The sequence below is a fragment of the Carcharhinus amblyrhynchos genome, chromosome 26 (assembly GCF_965287045.1).
Source record: "Carcharhinus amblyrhynchos chromosome 26, sCarAmb.v2.hapA, whole genome shotgun sequence".
Lineage (NCBI taxonomy): Eukaryota > Metazoa > Chordata > Chondrichthyes > Carcharhiniformes > Carcharhinidae > Carcharhinus > Carcharhinus amblyrhynchos.
Window position 1 is genome coordinate 28,858,888 of NC_137349.1, and position 25,864 is coordinate 28,884,751.

The 25,864-nt window shown below is 39.4% G+C and overlaps 1 protein-coding gene across 2 annotated transcripts in view; it reads right to left on the minus strand.

The window, feature by feature from the left end:
- Positions 1–403: 403 nt before the first annotated feature.
- tmem259 (transmembrane protein 259) overlaps positions 404–25,864 on the minus strand; it is a 64,498-nt gene continuing 39,037 nt past the window's right edge. For both annotated transcript variants that reach the window (XM_080213152.1, XM_080213151.1), the window contains exons 6-11: positions 22,089–22,189; positions 18,739–18,796; positions 10,405–10,488; positions 6,586–6,718; positions 4,022–4,121; positions 404–1,871 (exon numbers count right to left, since the gene is read on the minus strand). In XM_080213152.1, the coding sequence (XP_080069278.1) occupies positions 1,110–1,871; positions 4,022–4,121; positions 6,586–6,718; positions 10,405–10,488; positions 18,739–18,796; positions 22,089–22,189 (1,238 nt within the window). In that variant the 3' untranslated portion in view covers positions 404–1,109. The remainder of the gene's footprint in view (positions 1,872–4,021; positions 4,122–6,585; positions 6,719–10,404; positions 10,489–18,738; positions 18,797–22,088; positions 22,190–25,864) is intronic.

Here is a 25,864-nt window from a genome sequence, read left to right on the forward strand (position 1 = left end):
AATGGACTTTAACCTGGTGTTGAGACTTCTTACTGTGTTTACCTAATCGAAGCCAAATGCACACTACTATTCTGCAGCTCAGATCAGCTAATTTAGTGCAGATTGTGGACCTCAGATCTGCACAGCTTAATTTTGTCCCAGTGTACCATAGAGTTAATAGGGGAGCTGAAATTTTGTGCGCGCGCACCATTGGGCTACTTTTGAGTTTGTGGCAGGAAAGTAATACATTACTGATCCCGTGTTGTGTATGACCCAAGGATCCAGTGCCCTTATCTTGCCGACTCCAAAAAATTCACCTCCAAAAAACAAAAAATTATACTGCTTTGCTAAAGCCACAGAACATTTTTTAGTGAAGTTATTCACTATAGGTGGCTCATACACTTTAAAGTAAGTCACAAACATGTTTAGACCGCATTTATTTTAATATATACAAAGACAGAAACTCTTACATTACATTTAAATACAATATTGTCAACAGAAAAATCAATCAGAATCAGATCCAAATTAGTTAGGTTCGAAGTTTATTAGAAGTTATAGGGAATTTCTGACACTACTACCTTGCAAATCTCTTCTGTATTTAGGCACCAGTTCAAGAAACAAGACTTAAGAGTCTTTCAGGTAATGAGACCTTGCAGAATAGAATCAATACACATCAACTTATTGCACTGTGGAATCAATTTATATGTATACTGCGAGTTCAAAGGAACAAGCCGTCTTCTACTGCCATTCAGACACTTGCCGTTTTTTTGTACCCAGCTGAGTTCTTTTTGGGAGGTTTTCCTCATTTCACAAACCGATAGTGTTTCTTCGGAACTTGAATATCACAGCAATACGTACAGCTATGCTGCAGATTATGGATATGGTGACTGAATGGAGGAGTTAATTGTTTCAATTGCGCTCCTACCATTAATGCTCACTGAACAGCATGCTGTCTCTGCCCAACACACACAGTTTTCTGGAACCAACTGAAAGCACTGGGATATTTTGGTTTTACAAATGAAAACGCTTGATGTAATAGCGATTCCCCCACAAACACTACCATACACTTGCTGTGAACTTTGCAAAAGGGTCTTCCAGTAACAAATTGCCAGACAGAACAGAAATAAGAGTCACGAGATTCTTGAAACGCTGTGACCGCTTGTCTCTGTTACTGAATTGTTAGAAACACTAGATTGGTTTCCATGGTCCATTTCTGATTGGTCAAAGCTAGTGTCACTATCATGCTGGGATGGAAGCATGTAGGTCTCACCATCTTGTGGGGGAGACATGTCCTGATGGTCAGTTTTAGTGAGAACCTCCTCTTGGTTCTCAGCTGTACGATAATTTAATGTGCTATGGTTCTCTTCTGTTTGAAGACCACCAGCATATGAAGACACTTCCTTTTTGTCTTCTTCAGAACTTGTGCCTGGTTGGACATGGTCAACGGCACCAGAATTATTTAAAAGATCCTGGGTATTTGAACTGCCATTACTTAATGGCTCAATCGTGCTGGAGCCCTCTGTAGATGTATTCCGTTCTGGAGCTGCAATACCTTCTGATATGATAGCTGCTGTCTCTGCAACCCAATTTAGATCACCACTTAATGGCGTCACCTCAGAGCTTGGATTCTGCATGCGACCAGGCTGAATGCTGTCCGCTAGGCTGGGAGCACCACTAAGCTGGGCTGCACCAGGGCCAGCTATGAGAGAGTTTCCTGCGTCAGCGGGGCTTGGCTGCGTGCTGTCTGTTGCAGTATTGTTGTTCAGGTTGTCCTGGAGTGTTGTCTGGTTGGCTTGCCCAGCCTGTTGGTTCTGCAGCAACATTTCCTGAATCCGAATTTGCTGAAGGATGGCAGGCAGCTCATAGTGATGGAAGAAATAGATCATTGAATGCTGGAAGGGGTGGGAGAAAAAACCCAAATTAATGAATAGGGCCAGTGTTATAGAAAACTCATATTCTACATTGTGCATTTCTATATGTAATATATACACAACAGAGCTTGGGAACAAAACACAATACGAAAGCTCAGATGAAGAATTCAGGGGGTACTGAGATTGATATTCTGCCATTAACTGACAATTGGCCTTCCTTAGCTGTAAAGACTGAAACTTCTCAGCTATTTCTACTCCGGCAAGGAATGCTGCGCCTGACATTTCAGTTTTCTTTTCAAAGACCATTAACTGCCTAATTGTGATGTGGCTCAGTATACCTTATTTTCAATTCCACCTATAGCTGGAAGGACTCAAACTCTTTTTTGGAAGCCATATTGGACTTGAAATATTCTCTCTCCACAGGTACTGCCAGGCCTGCTGAGTTCTTCCAGCATTTTATATTTTATTTCAGAGCTCCAGCATTCACTATTTTACTTTTATACTCTACTTCTATCTAGTGACCTCCTATCTCCTTCGATTGTAAGTGTTTTGTTCTTCCAAATAACATGTATTAAAAGGGTTAAGCTGCCTTTCCTCTTTGAGATTCCCTGTCATGTTTTCTGCTCTAATTCTTTTTTTTAAATAAGTATTCAATTTTTACTCGATTGATTTTTTATAAATGAGGATGGGACAGAAAACAGAAAGAATGTCAGACAAACTGCTCTTGACTTTACAGAACACTGCCCCAATCTCAATCTTTAATTTACTGCACAAAATCCTCAAAGTCCTGGAACAAATTAATCTCAATGCATGATTAAGGTACTTACCCCTTTGATCAAGTTTTTGGTCATCTGACTTAATATCTCCTCAAGTGGGCTAGTATTGTACTTTTTATATTGCTCCTATAAAGCACCTTGGGATGTTTCATTACATTAAAGGCATTATTCAAGTAAGTTGTTGTGAAATAGGCAGACATATAAACAACTACATATATTGTACTGTGGCTAAATCAATGAATATACCCATCAAACCACAGTCTAAAAAACTGGTAGATGGCATCATGCAGTGCAGAATCAAAGTAGATTGTGCTAAGATAGTCAATCTTAGGTGCAAGAATACTACAAGTAACTCTGATCTGGGGCCGGGGTTCAACCAATGACTCTGTTGTGGTGAGTGATGATTATCAGCTTTAGCGGTGATGCCTTGCAAATTTGCAAGGTATAAGTTCTCACTCAAGTGATGGCATGCTTTGCAAATTTGTAAGGTATAAGTTCTCACACTCAAGTGATGGCACTTACAACCATACAACAGTAGGAAAATAAGTAGGAGCAGCAAGCAGTAGGCCATTTGGCTCTTTCAGCTGCTTCATTCATTGAGATCATTGCTGATTTGTGACCTCAGCTCCACTTGTCCACCCTTTCCAAGCAATCTTGCTTCCCTTAGTATCCAGAAATGTATCAACTCTTGAACATACTCAACAACTAAACATAGGCAGCCAGCTGGAATAGAGAATTTCAAAGGTTCACAACACTTTGGGTAAATAGATTTATTATCTGTTTTCTGTCCTTTAACAAAAACTGCATCCATGGTAATATCCCTAACCTAATAAGCCCTTGACTTGTGCATCAATCGTCCCTGTGACACCTTAACACACATTTTTTGAAAATCTAAACATACATCTACTGGGTCCCCTTTATCTGCCCCAAGTAGGCGCTCAAAAAGGTTCAGACACATGATTTCCCTTCTATAAAACTATTTCTGCCTAATCATGTGATTTCTTTCCTAAGTGCCCAATTACCACTTCTTTAATATTTATTCCAAGATGTTTTCCACTAACTGTTTGTTGAATAGCAGTGCTTTACTTTTTATCTTTTTTTTAAACATACTTGTGGGAAATCTCTTACCTCTGCTTTTATGTTTAGCCTAATTTCTATTTTCTCACACTATCAATTTTTTGGTCATTCTTTGCTGGTTTCTAAAATTCTTCCGTTAGATTTATAACTCTTAAGCAACACTACACACCCCTTTCTTTAATCTTAGACCACCTTTAAAATTTTTAGTTAGGCAAAGGAAGGTCACTTCTCCTGTAGCGATTTTACTTCTAAATGGAGCCAATATATTCAGGAGTGATGGGGAGAAATTTGGAGGAAAAATAAACATCAAGAATATACCTGTATAAAGAGCCATGATGTTACCAAAGCCAAACTGCTGTACTGCCCATTGAAGCGATAATGGTAGGCATAAAAGGCAAAATGATAAAGGTAAAAGAATCTGCAAAAAAAAAGTTAATTTTTTAAAAGTTTGGTTGACCCTTCAGAGCAAGTAAGTTGAGACACAAAGTTCAACAGAACAGACGAATATTAGAAATTTTAAACAAACATCTCTCAAACAATTCTACAGCTCGGAAATACACAGTATAATCACCAAAACAGATTTAATATCCAAAACCTAGAAGAGACACCTCACTTCCCAAGATTCATATGATTGGTAATATGGGCTGGAATTAGTTAGCTGATCTCAACTATGTTGAGCTTGATGTTGGTGGTCATGGTGGTGAAGGGTGTTACAATTGGTCTTGCTACTCTCTGGCTAGGGAGTGGGAAATCAGCCAGAGTCTCCATTTCTCAACTAGGCAGAGACCATGTGCGTATGCACGTGTGTGCATGCATGGATGTTAAGTGAGAATGGATGATTGCCTGCCACAGTTAAATAACCTGGCTGACACACACTGTCAAATTCACGCAATGAAGTAAAGCAAGTATCCGGGAACCGAACTCCAGTATGGCTAATGTCTCCAGGAGAAAAAATGAAATAAAATTGTTGGAGGAATTTGAAAGGTCAGGATGGCATAAATAGCATTAAACATTGCACTAACTTCCTGTTAAGTATACGGTAGTGGTCATATGGTTCACAACTTAACCACTGTCTGGTTCTCTTCACATGACGTGTTTTCCTCTACTTCAATGCAGCTCATTAAGGAATGCGGAAAACCATGATATTCCAGTGCTTTGATGCTTAGTTTTCATATTAGGATATCTAGACCTCAAGGGCCAGCCCCGCCTTTAGATTTATATTCTCCTTTCAGTAGCTAACATTGTTTATCTGAAAGTAATATGGGTTAATGGAAGATTCAGGCACAAGTTCAAGTAGCACCCCATTAATGTGCTGATCTTATGCCTTGTCATTTTAGTAAAGTCCTTAAAATCAAAACTTATGATCTCAACTGTGCCAGTGGAGATATATAACTTTGCAACAAGTTACCATGAAATCTTCTCCAAGACATCAGCACAGACAAAATGAACCAAATGACCTCTGTACTGTACACTTCTGTGGTTCTCATGTATCTTAACAGGAAGTTAGTAGAACCTTTAATGGTCTTTATACCATCCTGGCCTAAATTAATTTTAAATTTTAAACCTTTTCAAATTCCTCCAATAGTTTTATTTTGTCTTTCTGAAGGCACTGGCCTTACTCGAGTATGGTTCCCAGTTTTAGATTCAAGAATTCACTGATACTTTGTGATTGGGAACAAATGTATGAGTTTATCAGGAGTTCCTTCTTCGCCCCTTACAAGATGCACACCAGTTTCTCACTCTCACTCACCTTCTCTCTCTCACATGATGTCATGCAAGTCTTCCTCACTCGCTACTGTTCTCTCCTTTAGGCATTATTATACATTTGTTTCTGAGAACACGCATTTACATTCATTGGTCAATTCAACATAATCATAGAAATGGCTGACACTGATTAGTCTGGATCTCTGTGATGTATTAAGACCATAGGACATAGGAGCAGAATTAGGTCACTTGGTCCAACAAGTCTGCTCCGCCATTCAATCATGGCTGATATTTTCTCATCCCCATTCTCCTGTCTTTTTCCATAACCCCTGATCCTCTTATTAATCAAGAGCCTATCTCTGTCTTAAAGACACTCAATGACCTGGCCTCCACAGCCTTCTGTGACAGAGTTCCACAGATGAGTTCACGAGTTAGTAGTTTCTGCTGAGGTTAGCTGATCACAGTGAGTACATGACAAGCAACACAGTAGCAGAACAGCACATGACCCATGCCCCAGTATAAACAAGATTGATGTCATCTTGTGCTACAAATCTATAGTAGTTATAATATAAACTTACTGTAGAAAATGTTAATACAAATATATTATAGAAAATATTATAAAATTACAAAAGTAAAAAAGGTAATATAAAAATAAAGGTAATTAAGAAGTGTTTTTTTAAAAAAGGTAAAAAGTAAAAGTAACAGCTAGTTTCCTACACCAGAAACTTGGCTTTCCTCCATTCCATAGAATCCCGACAGTTCAGGAAGTGGCCATTCAGCCCATGGAGTCTGCATCGACTCTCTGAAAGAGCATCCCATCCAGGCAATACTCTTTGCCCCATCCTCGTAACACATTTACCAGGCTAACCCACCCAACTTACTCCTCTTTGGACGCTGAGGGGGGAATTTAGCATTGTGAATTCACCTAACCTGCATATCTTTGGGCTGTGGGAGAAAACAGGAGCACTCAGAGGAAACCCACACAGATATGGGGAGAATGTGCAAACTCCACAAAATCACCCTGGCTGCATATCGATTATTCTTGTGCATGTTTGACAGTGAGTATCTCTTTCATTAAGGAGCGAGACTAAGCAAGCAAAATGTAAGGGATAAAAACAAAAAAGAAAATATTTTTGAAAGCACATGAAGTTCAGACCTTGATCTTGGGTGAAACCCACCTGAGCCAGTGCCGTTTGCTAGTGTTAGTGTGACAGCAAATTGCATCATACTGGTCTGCAAGCCAAACGATTAGAATAATGTAAAATGCCGTAGTTGTGTCATTGAAGAATTCAGACATTATGGCTTCCATCCCTGGGGGAAAAAAAAAGGTAAATCAATAAGCCTGCTTATTTCAAATTATTTGCATTAAATATTAAAAAAAGACAACTCAAATCTCTGCAAAACTCCACAATTTCAAAACGTGACCAGCAAAAATTGCAACTAAAGATTTAAAAGTGAACAGAAAGCCAATCAGCAAGATTACGGACAAACACAGTGACAGTGGTTAGCACTGCTGCCTCACAGCATTAGGGACCCGGGTTCGATTCCCGACTTGAGTCACTGTCTGTGCAGAGTCTGTACATTCTTCCCGGGTCTGCATGGATTTCCTCTAGATGCTCCGGTTTCCTTCCATAGTCCAAACGACATGCTGGTTAGGTGCAATGGCCATGCTAAATTCTCCCTCAGTGTACCTGAGCAGAGGCCGGAGTGTGGCGATGAGGGGATTTTCACAGTAACTTCATTGCAGTGTTAATGTACACCTATTTGCGACTAATAAATAAACTTGTTTACATTGTGGCAGAACATTCTCCTGTGCGGAACAGGAGTGTTAACTCTGCTTCTCTTTCTACTCATGCTGCCTGACTCTGCGACACATTTCCAGCATCTTCTGTTTAAATAACAAATGTTGAACTGTTTGAATCATGGCCAAAATATATCAGATAAACGCAAGTCTGTTTTCTTTCCACTTGGCAAGGGAAGATGGTGTTGGGTGGTGGGGGGGGAATGGTGTTGGAACAGTTGGAGTGGGAGGTTATGTGATAAAATCTCCTGTTTAGATCCACGTTAAATTCTCCCTCAGTGGACCGGACCAGGCGCCAGAGTGTGGCGACTAGGGGATTTTCCACTTCATTGCAGTACTAATCTAAGTCTACTTGTGACAACAATAAAAATAAATTTTAAGAATGCTTATCTAAAATGGAAATACCCCAAATAACTTGCACCCCAATTCAGAAAGAATTTTGGGATCACATTTAAAGTAGATGTTTTATTTCCCATTAGCTTACAGTACAGTTGGCTGGCTGCAGTAGGACAAGCACAGAATATTCATTACTATTGTGTTTTTATTTTCCAAATACAATGTGGATTTAAGCTGGTATGTTTTTCCACAGGAATGTTTTATTTTGTCAAATACATTTCCACAGATGATCTACTGTGAAACCTCCCATTTTAGAACATTTCAAAGGGACACAATTTGTTGGTGACAATAAAACAGCTTGTCATTTAGCATAATTAAGCAAATGACCAGTAACTAAGAAACAGGGGTACGGTATCAGACATCAACTAACAACTGCGATGAATCTTCCTAGCACACCTTCAATAGGAGAAGGGAGAACAAAATGACACTAAACTAACATAATGAATGGGACAGTAAACATGAGGAGGAAGAAACACAAATGTACTTGGCAACCATGGAAAAACAAAGTGAACAAAATTTTTTAAAAAATTCAAACTGAGAAAGAATGCAAAATGAAAGGTAACCTTAGATGAGAATTCTTTCCACTTACTGATGATGAAATGTAGCAATAATTTTAAAATCAGATCTAGCTCTTCTGTATGCAAGAAGAGTCTTTAATAGTTGGGGTTTTTGAATATTTGGGCATATTCTGCATTACAGTATCTAGGAGTTTGGGAAGGGTTAAACCAGTATATTTTGGAGAACAATTCAGGAGAAGGCTACACAATGGTTTTGCATTTGAACATTTATTTTTTAAATATATGCTGTATGGTATGGAAACAAGCTTATACAGTGACTATGTTTAAAACAACCCTTCATTAGATGTGAAATCTTTGGAACATTCTAATGATATAATAAAGTACTAACTATTGAGAAGTATTCTTTCTTTTCTAGTATTTACAAACTCTGCAAGTGACTTCCTTGCTCTTGCCAAAGATAACATGATTAAAAAATTGCATACAATGTTTTACAGATGCCAATATTATGTAGTGCTGACAGTGAGAATCTTGCTCACTTAAATTCTATAACCAAATTGTCTCCAAGAAATGGCTTTAAGACTGTAGATGGATGCTTTCTGAACCAGATAGGAAGTAATACTGCATTGCAGTCAGTGATGATATGCTCACAATAGTATCAGAATTTTAATATGAGATTGAAGATTCCATAAAAATTTCAATCACTAAAATCCAAACTTTCCACATGCATTAAGTGGTCAATTGAAACAAGAAGTGACACAGTAGCTAGCACTGCTGCCTCACAGCTCCAGAGATCTGGTTTGGGTCACTGTGCAGAGTCTGCACCTTCTCCCAGGTTTTCTTAGGGTGCTCTGGTTTCCTCCCACATTCTGAAAAACATGTTGGTGCATCAGACTGTGGCGACCAGGGGAATTTCACAGTAACTTCATTGCAGTGTTAATGTAAGCCTTACTTGTGACTAACAAATAAACTTTAAAAACACACATTGCATTTATTTTACATCAAACTCCTATCTGCAGAGTTGAAGTTTCACGTGATGATTTGTGGCAGAATATCTAAGGTGGAAGTATTCATAAGAACATAAGAAATAGGAGCAGGAGTAGGCCAACTAGCCCTTCGAGCCTGCCCCGCCATTCAATAAGATCGTGGCTCAGTTCCACGTTCCCGCCCTCTCCCCATAACCCTTAATCAGCAATGGCAGGTAAGAGAGGCCCAGACCCACATATGGAGATCTTTACTCTAATGCCAATTGATTACTTTGTCAAATGCACCACACACAATAGCTGTTACATAAATAGAGAAAATGACAGGGAAGGTGTACGCTCACGATAATTACAGTAGTTCTGTGACATTTCCTGAACTAGTGTTTCATGTCGCGCAGAACTGAATGCATACAATTCCTGGTAGAATTGCCTGTTTGATTTATTGCTTGCATGCAAGTTTATTAGTTCTTTAAAGCTAGGTTCTCTATCCAATGAGTTCTGCTTTTTAATGAGATTTGAGTCCACTCAAATGTGATGCATAACTGACAGGATAATGTAGGGTTTAATTATATTGAAAAGATACTTATCAATTTGCAATAGGATTCAATTTTTCTGATGCAATAGTTACTTATATTTTCAGTACTACATCTATTATTAGGATGAGGGATTAGTTGGTGACTTTAGAAAACTGAAGACACAAGAGCAGCTGGAGGCTTTCAATCTCCAACTATTATTGTTTGCATGGTTCTATCATGACTTGTGTTCCTATTGAGACTTGGATCCCAAAAAAATTAACTTGCCTTTCTCTTTTAGATTTCTGCTGTGTATTTCCAGCATTCTATTTCAGATTTGAAGAATTTTCAATTTTTCTTTCTCTGTCAAGGTATCAATTACTTAGTTGATCATGTTGATGGCAGTTTTAGAATTACAGGGAATTACTAGTTTGTACCAGTCACAATGTGCCTTGTTGTATTGCATCAGTCAAATTGCTTCTGAAGACACCACAGTGCATCATCATTTTACCTAGGATGCTGATTATTTTATGTAATAGAATACGCTAGAAATATGTAAGAGAGCTAGCTGATGCCTTGAAGTGAGATGGTAAATGATTGTGCAAATCTTCATAAGAGTTCACATCCAAAATATCAACTGCACTTTCTTTCAGGTGAAGATGAATCAACTGGAAACTTGTTCTAATTCCTCAAGCATTTTTTTGCTATTAAACGTACAGCTTTCCATTATTTCAGATTCAATATAAAGACAGGATCAACAAAAATGCTACTCAACACAAAACATTCTTACCAACAAGTGCTAGTATCACAGTAAGTAAAGGAGCTGCAGGAAATGCAATTGTCATGTTCATCTCCAGCATCTGCAACAAATCAACTGAAAGAAAAAAGTTAATTAATTGATAAATTTGGCATGCTCATGTTTCAGGTCTTTAATATATTAGACTTTTTGGCTCCTTTTCAAATGCACAAGCCATTTTGTTTTCGATTCAGTTGGCCACTGCACCACACCTGCAATTATGATGCACATTCTGTGATAAAAACATAATAGGGGAAGGGGAAGAACACGTTACATTATTATTTTACCTAATCGTACTTTGTTATAACCATTATACCGTATAAGTAAACAAGTTATGTAGCAGGTGGGAATGTTACAAAAACCCATATTATTAAAAGGCTATCAGTTATTTACATAAGACAGGGAGCGCTGAAAAGGGCCACTCAGTCCAACCAGTTCATACTGTATATGCTCCATCTGAGCCTCTGCCTGTTGTCTTCTCTGTCAGCATAACATTTTATTCTCTTCTCACAGGTGCTGATCTGGCCTTCCTTCAAATGCACCTATATTAATCATCATCAGTAAAAAAACTTTGAATACTACATTTAATTTCATAGTGACCATCCTATAATGGCCTGTAGTTTGCTATTACCCACAAGTGAAAACATTCCCGCCCTACCTATTCCAAAACCTTTCATATTTTTAAAGCTCTCTGTTAGATCAGCCCTCTTTTCAAGCCAGTTTAATTTTTCCCAATAGGTATAACCTTGCATTTCTCGTACCATTTTTGTAAATCTTTTTTGCACTTATCACCAGTCCCTTGATACCCCTTTTACAATATGCTGACTAAAATTACACGCGGTATTCCAAGTGTGGTCCAACCAAACTTCAACAAAAGTTTAGCACAAGTTCTCTACTTTTTAATTCTACCCCTTGAGAAATAAACCCTAAGATCTGGTTTCTTTTGTTTTTAATTGATGGTTTTAATTCGTACCACTACTTTTAGTGATTTGTTATTTGTACTCAAGATTTTTTGCTCCTCTGCTCCATTTAATTCTGACTTTTCAATCAATGTGTGACTTTTTTAAACAAAATATGCCACAGATCATGATGTATATGTTGTCTTGGCATACAAAGTGCCCACTTTTTTTCAGTACCAAAATTCATGTTTAAGCCAACAGTTGGCACACAAGTCAACCTCCCTATGATGCCAAAAGATTTGCTGCTATTTGCATTAGGAATTAGGCTAGGCCTCAATTTGTCGCCTCAAACGCATGTATTATTCACCATACAAGTCAGCATGTGTTAAATAGGCGATTTGGCCTGTGTTGCCATGAGGATGCTTTGTAATTTAAGATATGTCCACACAAAGCAGACCACGTGACAAACAATGGACAGAAGTGGATTGTTCAGCCAGAAGAATAAAGCATGAAGCTGGTAGCATTTACCAACTCATCAAATAACTGTGCTGGAAGGGAATTCGGTGCTTACACAATGAAATGGGCCTGATCAAACCCTGAATCCAGCAATTCAACAGCAATAGCCGGTTCATGTAGAACTTTATGGAACAAAAATGTCAATGTTGTGACAGGCAGCCAAGATCATTCAAAGACTTCCAGAAGGTCTTGATGCCAAAATGACCAGTTTCCAGGGATTCAACATCAGACAATGTTAAAAATGCAAATACTCATTTATGTCAGATCGGCAACGTGGATGAAGCGTCCATGTATTTAGATATACCCACCAACCAAACTGTGGAGTGGAAAACTTCAGGAAATGAGAAAGCTGTGGTTCCAGCCTGCATAGCTGATAGAACTAAATTAAAACCTGTGGTGCAGCAGTGTATATACATGTCCATGACAACATTAGGATGGAGTGAAGCTGTAGATTGATAACGTGGAGAATTGGCATCCTGGTGATCTGCTCAAAGAATGCAACTTATGAGTGGAGGACATGTTCAGATCCCACTTAACTGATGGAATCAAGAGACTCCTGCAAAGAAATAACACCCACATTGCAGTTACATCAAGGGTTTAATATCCATGGTTCAACCTTTGGACATGTGCCTCAACAAGCCATTCAAGGATTATGTCTGTGCAGAATAGATGGATGGCTGGACGGTTATCAGAGAGACAACCTTAGTAAAGAGTTGAAATATGCGATGTGCTTTTCAAAGCTGTGTGGTTTTGTTATGAAATCATAGGATGCTATTAATGCAAGCAGTCATCAGATCATGTGGAACATCCAATTCAATGGTTGAAAAGAGAGATTTTTTTGGGGATGGATGATTCTGAAACAGAAAGTGCCAAATCAGGTTCAATAATGTCACAGAATGTGACTTGATGATTTTCATGAACTTTGTATTGGAGGCCTAAGACAATGAATTTGACTGTTTTCAAAATGTTTTGTTTGTGGTTAAAGCTCTCCTTGTAGACATATTTTGTTTACTGAAATGTGCTTTCCAAAGTGCCAACGCCTACATCAACTGTAATTCATAATTTATAACTGATATATACTAGGTGAACAGCATGATGGCACAGTAGTTAGCATTGCTGCCTCACAGCGCCAGGGACCTGGGTTTGATTCTAGCCATGGGTCTGTGTGCAGTTTGCATGTTCTCCCCATGTCTGCGTACATTTCCTCCGGGTGCTCCCATTTCCTTCCACATCCAAAATTTGCAGGCTAAGTGAATTGGTCATGCTAAATTGCTCTTCAGTCCCAAGATGTGTGGTTAGGGGGATTCGCAACATACAAATGGGGTTACGAGGATAGGGTCTGGGTGGGATGCCAGTTAGACTCAATGGGCCAAATGGCCTCCTTCTGTGCTGTAGGAATTCTATGAGTCTATGATCTGACCTTGATGTTTGGAAGGATTTTTCAAGGCTTCAATGGTTAACTTTCCTGCCACGATCTATGGTGATGTTTCACTGATCAGAGCCGAAATTCATTTGCCAATTATATACAAATGCTGCAAATTTATTAACACATCCTTGCAATTTGTTCTAATCTTCTTCAGAATTGACTACTTACTACGTGCAATGCTCCAAACAATCTGGGCTCATTCGCAAATCTAGAAATTATGCTTTTGATTCCAAAGTCCAAATAGTTCATTGTGAATGACGTTGATCCTAGCAATCACCATTTCCATCTTCTGCCACTCCAAATAGCTGCCTTTCTGTTTTCTGCCTTGAAGCCAGCTAGCTATCAATCCGACTATTTGTGCATAAACTCCGCATACTATAACTTTATTGATTAGTTCAATTGTAGAATTGTAACAACACAGGAGGTTATCATTCGGCCTGTTGAGTCTGTGCCAACCCTATAGAAGCAATTTAGCTAGTCCAACTTGCCCAGCCTTTCAGCTGAGCCCTGCAAATCTTTTCCCATTAGATGCTTATACAACTCCCTTTTAAAACCATGACTGCAACGCTTTCAGGCAATGCATTCTAGATCATGATCACTCGCTGCGCAAAACAGTTTCTTCAGTTTTGGCTATTTTGCTAATCACTTCAAATCTTACTCCAGGTTTCCCAGTGGCAAAAAACATAAGAAATAGGAGTAGGAGTAGGCCATCTAGCCCTTCGAGCCTGCCCCGCCATTCAACAAGATCATAGCTGATCTGTCGTGGCTCAGTTCCACATTCCTGCCCTCTCCCCATAACCCTTAATCCCCTCGCTAATCAAAAACCCATCAACCCGCATCTTAAAAATATTTAGCGAGGTAGCCTCCACCACCTCAATGGGCAGAGAGTTCCAGAGATTCACCACCCTTTGAGTGAAGAAGTTCCTCCTCAACTCCGTTCTAAACCGCCCCCTTTATCTTGAGGTTGTGCCCCCTAGTCCTACTGTCCTTTCTGAGCGGGAAGAGTCTCTCCACCTCTACCCTATCCATCCCATTCATCATCTTATACGCCTCAATGAGATCTCCCCTCATTCTTCTAAACTCTAATGAGTACAAGCCTAGTTTATCCAGCCTCTCCTCATAGCTCAACCCCCTCAACTCCGGTATCAGCCTAGTAAACCTCCTCTGCACTCCCTCCAAGGCCAAAATATCCTTGCGTAAGTACGGCGACCAAAACTGCACACAGTACTCCAGCTGCGGCCTCACCAATGCCCTATACAGCCGCAGCAAGACCTCCCTACTTTTATATTCAATCCCCTTCGCTATGAAGGCCAGCATCCCATTAGCCTTCCTGACCACCTGCTGCACCTGCAGGCTGGGTTTTTGCGACTCATGCACAAGGACCCCGAGGTCCCTCTGCACCGTCGCCTGCTGCAGTTTTTCGCCACGTAAGTAATAGTCCTTCCTACCATTATTCCTACCAAAGTGGACAACCTCGCACTTGCCAACATTAAATTCCATTTGCCGGTTCCTGGCCCATTCGCCCAGCCTATCTAGATCCTTCTGCAGACTCTCCACACCCTCTGCGCAATTTGCCGTTCCACCAATCTTGGTGTCATCAGCAAATTTCGACACCATACACTCGGTTCCCTCCTCCAGATCATCTATATAAATGGTAAATAGCTGAGGCCCCAGCACCGACCCCTGGGGCACTCCACTAGTCACCAACTGCCAATCCGAATAGCACCCATTGACCCCCACTCTCTGCCTCCTATTTGACAACCAATCCTCTATCCACGCTAACACCCTACCCCCAACTCCATGCCCCCTTACCTTCTGCAATAACCTCTTGGTGTGCATTCAATGGGAAACCCCACTGATAACAGTGGAATCATAAGATCCTGCCACCAGTGAGTGGCACACAGCTTTCCGGCACCACGAAATATGAAGCAAAAGGGGTCAAAAACCTGGTTCTCCTCCTTTCAACCAATAGGATCAGGTTCTATGTACTCTAAATCCCTCATCACTTGGAGCACTCCCATTAAAACTCCTCTCAGAATAGAATCCCTACATTGCAAAAAAGGACATTTAGCCCATCAAGTCTCCACTGACTATCTGACACAGTATCTTACTTAAACTCTCTTCTCTGCCCTATCCCCATTGATCCACACATTTACCATGGCCAATTCACCTAACCTACACATCTTGGCCACTAATTTTGTATGGCCAATTCACCTAATCTGCACATCTTTGAACTGCGGGAGGAAACCGGAGCACTCAGAGGAAATAGACACGGGGAGAATGTGCGACTGCCACACAGACAGAGACCCAAGGCAAGAATTGAACCCAGGTCCCTGGAACTTTATTTCTATATTCTGTGTAACCCAAGGTTGCAAAACTTCAGTCGCCCAAGGCCAGAACTGAATCCAGGTCCTGGATCTGAGAGGCAGCAGTGTGAACCACTGTGCCACCATGCCTCTCAAATATCTATTCTGTAAGAGAACAACCCCAGCACCTCTAGTTTATCCATTTAGCTGAAATCCCTCAGCCATGAAACAATTCGCATAAATCTTTTCTGCACTCTAAAATCTTCACTAAAGAAGAATCCTAAAGTGAGTGCCCAAAACTAAACAACACTCCAGTGTTTTATAAAGATTCATCATAATTTCCTCGCTATTGCACTCAAATCCTCGATTATAATGCCTTTTTAACCTGCCCTACCACCTTCAACGATTTGTGTACATATACATCTGTTTGTGCAACCACCTTAGAATTGCACCCTTTGTTTATATCACTGCTCGTAGTTCCAACCAAAATGTGTAACTTTGTAAATCTCTGTGCTAAATTTCACCTGCCAAGTATCTGCCCATTTCTATATTTGCTTATATCCTTTCCAAGTCTATCACTATCTCCAGTTTGCTATACTTCCAAGTTTTGTGTCAACTGCAAATTTTGAAACAGTGTCCTGTACAAGTCCTTAATGTACATTAAGAAAAGCAATGATCCTAGTATCACCACCAGGATAAACTTCTGTACGGCTTTCTCCAATTTGAAAAATAGCCTTTCATCACTGTTGCTTCCTGTCACTGTTAATTTCCCTACTGCCACTATCCCTCTTATTCCATTGGTTTCTGTGGCATCCTATGTTGCCTTTTGTTGCATCAGTTGTGGCTCAATTAGTAGCATGCTTATCTCTGAGGGAGAAAGTTGTTTTGACCCACAACTCTAGGTTGAGGCCACTCCAGTGCTGTAACTGAAGGAATACTACACTGTGCTATCTTTTGGATTAGACATTAAACTGAGGTCCCATCTGCCCTTTCAGATAGACGTATAAGATTCCATGGCACTATTCTGAAGGGAATTCTTCCTGATGTCTCGTCCAACATTTATCCTTGAATTAACATCATAAAAATAGATCGTTAACATATTGCTGTTTATGGGAATTTGCTGTGCACAAATCTGTTGCTGTGTTTCCTATATTCCAACACCTTAAAAGTATTTAATTGGTTGCAAAATGCTTTGAGACGTCCAGTGGTTGTGAAAAGTACAATAAAAATGCAAATCTTATTATTTTTGTAATACATCTATTACAGATCCTTGTCAACCCTCTGTTGCTTTTTCAAGAATTCAGAGAGATTGCTCAAGCAACTTCTCCTTTTGAAATCCATGCTGTGCTGATTTTTTTTTTGGTTTCCAGACTTTTTTTCCATTCTTTGCTATTGTAGAGATTCCATTATTTTTCTCATTACTGGTGTCAAGCTTACTGGTCTATAGTCCCCCAGACATCTTCCACTTCCTTTCTTAAATACAGGTTCTACATTAGCGATCTACCCACCCTCTGGCACTACACCATCTGCTAGATTTTTTGAAAATGTTGAATGTAATCTGTCTGGATCAGGGGTTTTATCTTCTTTATGTTTGATTAATTTACTTGATATTCTCCTCTTTATTATAAATGCCATTACATTGTTTCTAAACTCATCCTCTGATGTTAGTCCATCTCACTGGTAATATTTTATATATTTCACTATAACGACTGTAATTTTATCTTATTCTTATCCATAGCGACCTTATTCCCAACACAACTTTTGTTTTTGTACTATATGTTGGTACAATATTGATTATTTTGTCTTATGTTCCTTGTCATTTGGTGTCCTTTTTCTTTGCCTTCCTCTTCACTTTTCATGGGCTCCTTTGCTGTTCATGTACTTGCTTCCATGTTTCACACTTCCTTCCTGCCCCTTTTTCTCCAGATGTCTTTATATATCCATGGTGTCTCATTAGCATTTAGCTTGTTCTTCTTAAATGGGAAATAGTATTCTCAGATGCTATTGAACAGGTGTGGAAATACTGCATTCAAGATTCAGCTGTATGATGATCTACGAGGTTGCAGACAATGGAGGCATTTTCGAAATAACTTTGTACACTAAGAATGCTCCTCCTTTCAGACGGACTGATATCTATGGAGGGGTACAGTGGACATGAAATGCATATGCACTTCAGACTAGCATAATGGACCTCAACAGGTAAAGTAAATGCCCTTCAGGCTAAAGATTTGTGCGTGCAAAATTTCCTATTTTCCTTTCTCACACTCAGAAGATTTTGAAGAGAAGAACAAAAGCTGAAATGGCATGAAAATAAACCAAGGAACATACTTTAAATCAAAATATGGCGTTATAGGTGTAAGAAAACTGCATATTCAACTGTCTCAGAACATGGAGGAAAACACATGAAAGTACAAGGACTCAGAACTTGAAACTACACTGAGATGGAGACATATGAAGCATTGAACAGTATTATGACATTTCTTCCAGCTGTGTCAGCTGTGGTTCAGTTGGTAGAACACTTGATTCTTAACTGAATGAGTTAAATCTCATTCTACTCATTGGGAAATGAAGGCTGACATTCTAGTGCAGTACTGAGGGAGTGCTGCACTATAAGAGCTGCCATTTTTCTGATGAGGCTAAACAAGGCCCCATTCGTCTGCTAGGGTGGATGTGTAAGATTCTTTGTTCCTTTTTTAAAGGTGAAGGGAGTTTTCCGTGGTTTCCCACCAATATTTATCCCTCAATCAAACACAAAAAAGCAGCTCAGTGGTTATCACATTGATATTTGTGGGGATTTGTTGAGTGCAGATTAGCTGCTGCATCTTTACATTACAACAGTGACTACACTTCAAAGAATTACTTCATTGGCCGGGAAGTATTTGAGTCTGATGATCGTAAGATGCAAAACTTTATTTTTTTTTCTGTTATTTTAATGGAGATACTTTTTATTTCATCATAAATGTTTAAATTTGAGTGAAACATTACACCAAGCAATAATTACTTGTGTTAGTATTCCATAGCTTTACTCGAATAAAGGAAATTAGGATTTGTTTTACGCACTTGTGCTTAAACATTATCAACACTTAGAGCAAGAAGTGATCAAATTAACATTAAAGGAGTGTCACTTCCTGTTCACTTTATGCAAAGCTCACAATGAAGAAACCTTTAGACACAAACTTACCAATAAAGACAAAGATCTGATGATGAGAGTAACGTAACAGCATAGAAACCGACAATGTCTGGGGGAAAGGAAAGAAAAACAGTCAAAGCTTCTCCTAGAACGGAGGATTAATTGAAACTTTGACTTTCAAATTATTTCCAAGCTTCAATTTGAGATGAAAATTGAAAGCAACTAACACATGTGCCTAAATATTGAATGTCTGAAGATTTCAAGTCATAAATTTACATAACCAGAATCTGTAGAAGTTTGACCCCACAGCAGGATTTCTTTCCCCTTTTAGAAATGCATCTAATTGCCGCAAACATAATTAGGCAGTTTGCTTTAATGTCTTCCCTGGTATTTAGGCCACCAGCCCATTGCTGTTTGGGTGGAAAAAGTTCTCTCTGGTTTCTTTTTAATTCATAACTTATTAACTTTGAAATCGTTTCCTCTGGTATGTGAATCCTGCATCACAAATGAACAATTTGCCTGGATTAAATCTTGCCAATTCCCTTGAAAACTGCTATTAGATCACATTAAAGTCTCTTATTGAAAAATCCTTAATGACTTCTCAAAGTTAATGTGCCCAGATTATTTTTAAAGAAATTCATTGACTCAGCAATTCTTGGAGCCGATTTACTATCTTCTCAACTGCCATGCAAGAACATGAGAACATGAAGCTAAGGTGCTATTTAGAATTTATTAAATACGATGGTCCTTAGATTAAGAAACATTTCCCAGTAATTTCAGTGAGTTCTCTCCTTCTTCAAGTTACCCTGTTATTCGATGCTAATGCAACCAGTCCCCAATTTCTCAAGATCAGCATCTAAATCGAAGGTGACAAAACAGGTTTCTGTGATATAAATTCAGATACACAAATGGTTTCAAATACAATTATTTGATGATAACTGTCTCTAAGAACAACAGGTCTTCATGAACTTGTGGAAAGAGAATTAAAAGGATGATCTCTCAACAGGCAAAAGCTACTGCAAAAACTGCAATGGAAAACTTAGTGTGAAAAACAATCTACATCAAATGAAATCCATCTTTCCCATATCCTATTTATATAAAACATTAACAATACAACTTACATTAATATAATGTTTATTTCATAGAGAGACATTGCAGAGCATTTTACCGAACAGCAAAAAACAAGTATACTGAACAGCAAAGAACAGAGTGGATTAAATGTATCACAAGGAGGTTTTTTAAAGCAAGGAGGGAATGATAAGATAGAGATACTTAGAGAGTTCCAGAAACTGTCACATAATGCTACTTCTACCTCCATAGCATCACACATCTGTCCCTGCCTCAGCTCATCTTTTCCCGAATCTGTATCAATGATTTCTAACCGCTAAGACCTGGCTATTCCAATGTCATCTTGGCCAGCCACCTGACTTCTACCATCCACAAACTCAAGTCATTTCAAGGCTATGCTGCTCACACCCTAACCTGCACCAAATCTCATTCATCACTCCTAAACTTGCTGACCTACACTGACTCCAGTTATTGCATCAATAGTTAATATTTGCATTCCTATTTTCTCCTTTGCCCCAGCCCTGCTTTCGTAACCTCCGTAAGAAATCTGACAGCACCAGGTTTAAGTCCAACCGATTTATTTAATAGTAAACTCACAAGCTTTCGAGGTTCCCCTCTTCGTCAGGTGAGGGTTCTGGCCTCAGACAGTACATATGTCAGCACAGAGAGTTTACAGATTACTGTTTAGAATGCGAATCTTTACACCTAACCTGCTATTCAAGTCTTAAAGTGGCTAACAATGTGAGCGGAAGGAGCACTGAGCACAGGTTAAAGAGATGTGTATTGTCTCCAGACAGTACAGTAAGTGAGGTTTTGCAAACCCAGGCAAGTCATGGGGGTTACAGATAGTGACAAAATGAACCTAAGATCCCTGTTGAGACAGTCCTCATGTGTGCGGAACTTGGCTATCAGTTTCTGCTCAGCACCTCTGCGCTGTCGTGCGTCGTGAAGGCCACCTTGGAGAATGCTTACCCGAAGGTCAGAGGTTGAATGCCCATGACCACTGAAGTGTTCGCCAATAGGAAGGGAACAGTCTTGCCTGGTGATTGTCGGGCAATGTTCATTCATCCGTTGTCGTAGCGTCTGCATGGTCTCCCCAATGTACCATGCTTCGGGACATCCGTAACCTCCTCCAGCGGCCCACTTCTTCACTTCTTTTCCAGCTTTAAGATGGTCCTTAAAGCTTACCTCTTTAACCATCATCTAACCTCGTTATCATGTTATGTGGCTTAGTGTCAAATTTTATTGGTTAATGCTCCTGTGCAGCAGCTTGGGACGTTTTACTGTGATAATGGGGCTACATTAATACAAGTTTGTGTTGCTGAAGGGCAGTCACTGCTGTGATGGGGAAGTGCAGTAGTGGGTAAGGAATGATAAGTCACCTGATGCCAGAAAAACAGAAGGGCATTTGCAGGGACACAGGGTAAGACAATGTATGGAGAGGCAAGGCCACAAAAGTTCTTGAAATGGGAATCTTTGGCCAATGCTGAGAGATGTCAATAAAGATCTGTAAGGAGGTGGTAGTGGAGATTTGCCCTTAGCACATGCCAAGATGCTGCAGTGTCATTTTAGATTACTTAATTTATTCTTCATTTTAACTGTAATTAAGTTTATATTACAACAATTAAGAACACGTGTACCAGAAGCTGTATCAGTACATCAGAATGGACCCTGGAAGCTAACTGAGCATTATTACAAAACTCAAGTGTGTCCACCCGACAGCCAATTTACATTATGGAAGAGATTTTGAGAAAACCAGCTCCATATTTGATATGTTACCCATCACTAAATCCATCAGGTTTATACTGCACTCAACTTTAACTAGAATCTTCCCGATGTCAGGAGAAGCTACGTCACCAGAAGCAACCTTAAAAGTGGCTTACTTTTGCCTCTAACATTACCAACACTAGGTTGTTTGGCTCAGACATCATTCTTTGTATTGGACATAGCCATATAAAGATAAATGGGCAAATAAAATTGACAAGACAATCTCTATTTGTTTTCACTGCTGTACAGAGAGGTGCAAAACAATCTAAACTTTCACAGTGCTTCACATAGAAACACAAAGCCATTACCCTATTTTCCCTGTTGGAGGAGCAGAAAGAGGCAATAATTATTACATGCTGGGAAGAAAGTTCTGATGATCTTTGGTTAGTCCTTTGAGGAATACAAATAGATGACATTCGCTACCATTGCAGTTTTTTTTTACACTGAGTATTAGGTTCCTCAGTACACGCTACACACCTAACAGCTAATGAAGATTTTTCTGCCTACACATCAGGAAGCCAAATGTTGGAATAATGAAAATATATATGGTTCACTAACATACTTACAAAAATAACCATGATGACAAAGGCAGCCAGGTAGGAAGTTCTAGCCATCCACATGCTTACAAAACGATAGTGTTCTCCAGACACTACATTGCGTAAAAAACCTAGTTTAATTAAAAAAAAATTGTTGACATTTAAGAGGACACTGCCACTTGAAACACAATGGCAAATCAAATAATTTATAAAGTCTGCAATAAACTGATCATTTCCCATCACCAATGTCATTTGGAATATAGCCCACATAAGAAGCCTGAGCTGTGCAGTTGCACTTACTGATGCCTAAGTGGCCCTGGCAAAACACCAAGCTAAATGTGTTTCTTGATGAATTTCCATTAGCACAAACATAAAAGCCCATGAATTATGGATTCTAAATTGTACTGTTAGTTACTCGAGTTATGCAGAAAAGATAAAGAGCAAAGAATACAAAGTGGCTGGATTCTGATATATTTTGAACTTAGACTCCTGTTCAGGACAACTGAGGGCAAATTGTATTGACTAGGCTTGTATTCCCGTGAGTACAGAAAATTAATGGGTAATCTAATTGAAGTGTTTATGAGCATTAATTAGGTCAGCAAAAAGGCTAATGGAAAAAGAGGATGGTAGACAACTGTGAAAAGATTGGAAAAGGTGTTTTTCAGTTAGGTGAAGAGTCAGACTTGTCAAAGACTGTGTTAATCATTGAAGGGGGTTCAAGGAAAGGTTGAAAGTAGTCAGTGTATACTGGAAATATTAAATGAGTACTTTGCATGTGTTCACTCAAAGATGATGCTTCACCAGTAGAATTTTATTGATTTTAACAATCAAAATAGTATTAAATTTGATAAACATAACATTTTAGATAGAACTAAGAATTTGAAAATAGAGCCTTCAGGCCAAATAATAGTCACCCAAAGACCCTCTGGAAGATTGGACATGTTCTGTGTCAGCCCCGGCCCAGATTTTAATACCTCATAGCATGCTGGGATGATTCCCAGACCCAAAAGGATTTAGTCCTCATCTTAAAAAAAAATGACGACAGATCCAGATAATGATAAGTCCATTAGTTTGACGTCAACAATGCGAAGGATGCTTGAGGGAAACATTTTGGAGGTGTAATAGATTTGCTTGAACTGAGAAAGATGTTTTAGGGATAACTATCAAGGCTTCATAAAAAGGTCAGTCTTAAACATATAACTATTATTTTAAGAAGTTAGGAAGAGAATGAATGAAGGAAGCAAGCCAAGTAGACTGTCTCATCAGACTTCTAAAAAGTTGATAAGGTTACATGCAAAAGGCTTCCCTACAAGAATATAGCTTCAGGTATTAGTAATATTAGTAGCAGGATGTAGGTAAAAAAAATTCATAGATGGATTTGGATCTGTTTTGAGACCAGTCACCCAAAGGTCGAGATCAGTGTTGGGGACATTACTCATTTATTAAATGATCTGGACGTAGGTATGGGGGTACGTATGACCTGTAAACTCGTAGATGATATCACTGGAATACAGCTAGCTTATAAACCCAAGAATTAAAACTATATTTTGTTTTACCTTTGTATCAATCTACAAAACTGCTTTGCCTTGTGGAAGCAAATAACATTAGAAAAGGAGTAGTAGAAAAAGTAGGACACTTAAAGGAGAAGTAATGGGTAATATGCCTAATCAAAGTACGTTAAAAAAAGAAACATGAATAAAATAGTAATTAAATGCAGCAATGTTCCCATGAGAACAGAGACTAGACAACTCAACTGAAACAAGGTTACGATTACATCAGTTAAGAATTATGAAGCAGACTTGAAGGGCTGAGTGACCTATTCCTGCTTCTAATTCATAAGTTTGTATGTATGTAAGCAGTAAAATGAGGGAACATCTCACAGGAATCTTTAGGCATCAAGGACAATACATCTCTCTCTCTACTGTGTAAAAATTGCACAGACAATGGCCCAGATGTGCAAAAGAAAAGGCGATGTCATATGAGACATAGCTGACCGAGGCAGCCAATAATGAATATATGGCACATTGTATTGGATGGGTCAAGTGAGGTGGTAAGTCCACGACTGTGTTAAACTGGTCTCCTTGGGCTTTGCTGTGCAAAGAGAGTACAAAGAGTTCCCTGAGAACGTAGAGAAATTCAGCCAAGCTTTTGGGATCATCCAGTAGATGTTGCCAAAGGCCAGGCTGTCTCACGTGTATTGCGCTGAATGAATGAAGGTGCCTGGGCACAAGTTGGCATAGATTGATTCATGCACATCATTATCTTCTACTCAGGACATAATGGATAAGATAGCTCATGACTGTGCTTTGTGAATGATTCCTCAGATACTGTAATGTATCCAATCTGGCTTACACAGAATAAAATGCTTAATTACTGTCACCAATAACAGTCAAGTCAAATCATCTGGCACTTAGGAGTGAAGGGATTAATTGGCCAGAACTGCAAAGCTCCAACAGTATGAGTAGATCTGTGTGAGCGCTAGGACAATAAGTGATGCTTGACTGCATCAAGTAGATCTTAATGTATTGAGAGATAATTGCCAGACCTGAGCACAATGTTTAATTTAGAAGTGCAGTGTTATACATTCGGCAGGGTGAATGCTTAATATTCATACATACCTTTATGCCTGATAACAACCCCCTCCCCTTTACATTATCCATTTTCTTTTGGGTGTGAATTACAATAGGTCTCCCATGTCATGTAACTGGAGGGCAGAACTCGTTAGAGGAGTTAAGTGAGTGCATTACTCACTGAAGAGAATAATATCCAGGCTGGGCGAGGAGTCAGCATTCTGCCAGTGTGACACTGTGGGACCTGCTTCTTGCTGTTTTTTCCCCCCCAGTCAGCTGTATGGCAGAGAAAGCTGCTGTTGGGCCTAGCAGCTTCAATGCTGCCTTTCCTGCCCACTGCAACATGCTGCATATTTCAGGAAAAGTTCTTCCCAAAGTATTTTAGTTACATAGGTAGGCTGAGTGTGTTGCAACTTGGAGAGTCACAACACTCTTAGCCAATCTTGATAACTAAAATATTCTAAGGGTCTTAGAAGTGGTCTAGCTGCAGTTATAAAATGATGAAAGAGATTGATTGTTTCTGTTGACAGCTTGACAATAATTAGAGAAGACGTGGGCTCAGGATTTTAAGTTGCATTGGGACAGACCCAGGTTAGGTGGAAGACGGTGATTCCTTTCCCAGAAAATAATGGACTGCTGGAACAGGCCACTGTATCATGCGGTCAATGCAGATTGGCCGAATTCTTTCAAGCGAGAGCTGCAACTGATTCTGGTTAGGGTGAAAATTACTTCTTACAAAATGTAGCTACTGCAAAGATTTCAGGCCAGAGCAATATCCTTGACTGATTTATTAGTTTTCATCTCCTGAATAGGCTGGAGATGAATTTCCCAGGTTTTCCCCCATGTGCCATTTCAACCTGGGTTATCATCTACTTTTCCTTCCTCCCCCTGGAGAGAACAGATTTTTGCTTTTTTTGGTTGGAGGGGGGTTGTGTTTGGTAGGCAGGATTGTGGAAAGTGCATATACTTTGATCCACAAGGTATCATAATCAGATTGAACAGGTCAGATGGATTAAAGAGTCTTTATCAGTCTGCCATTGTTCATACGTTTGTAAAGGACTTGAGAGCGCAGCAAGAGAGAAACTATTTCCTTCAGTGGGAAAGCCCAGAACAAGGAACATAACCTCAAATTAGAGCTATGCCATTCAGATGATATCAAAGAACACTTCTTCACATAAGGGGTAGTGGAAATCTAAAACCTATTCCACAAAAGGCTGTTGAGGCTAGGTCAATTGA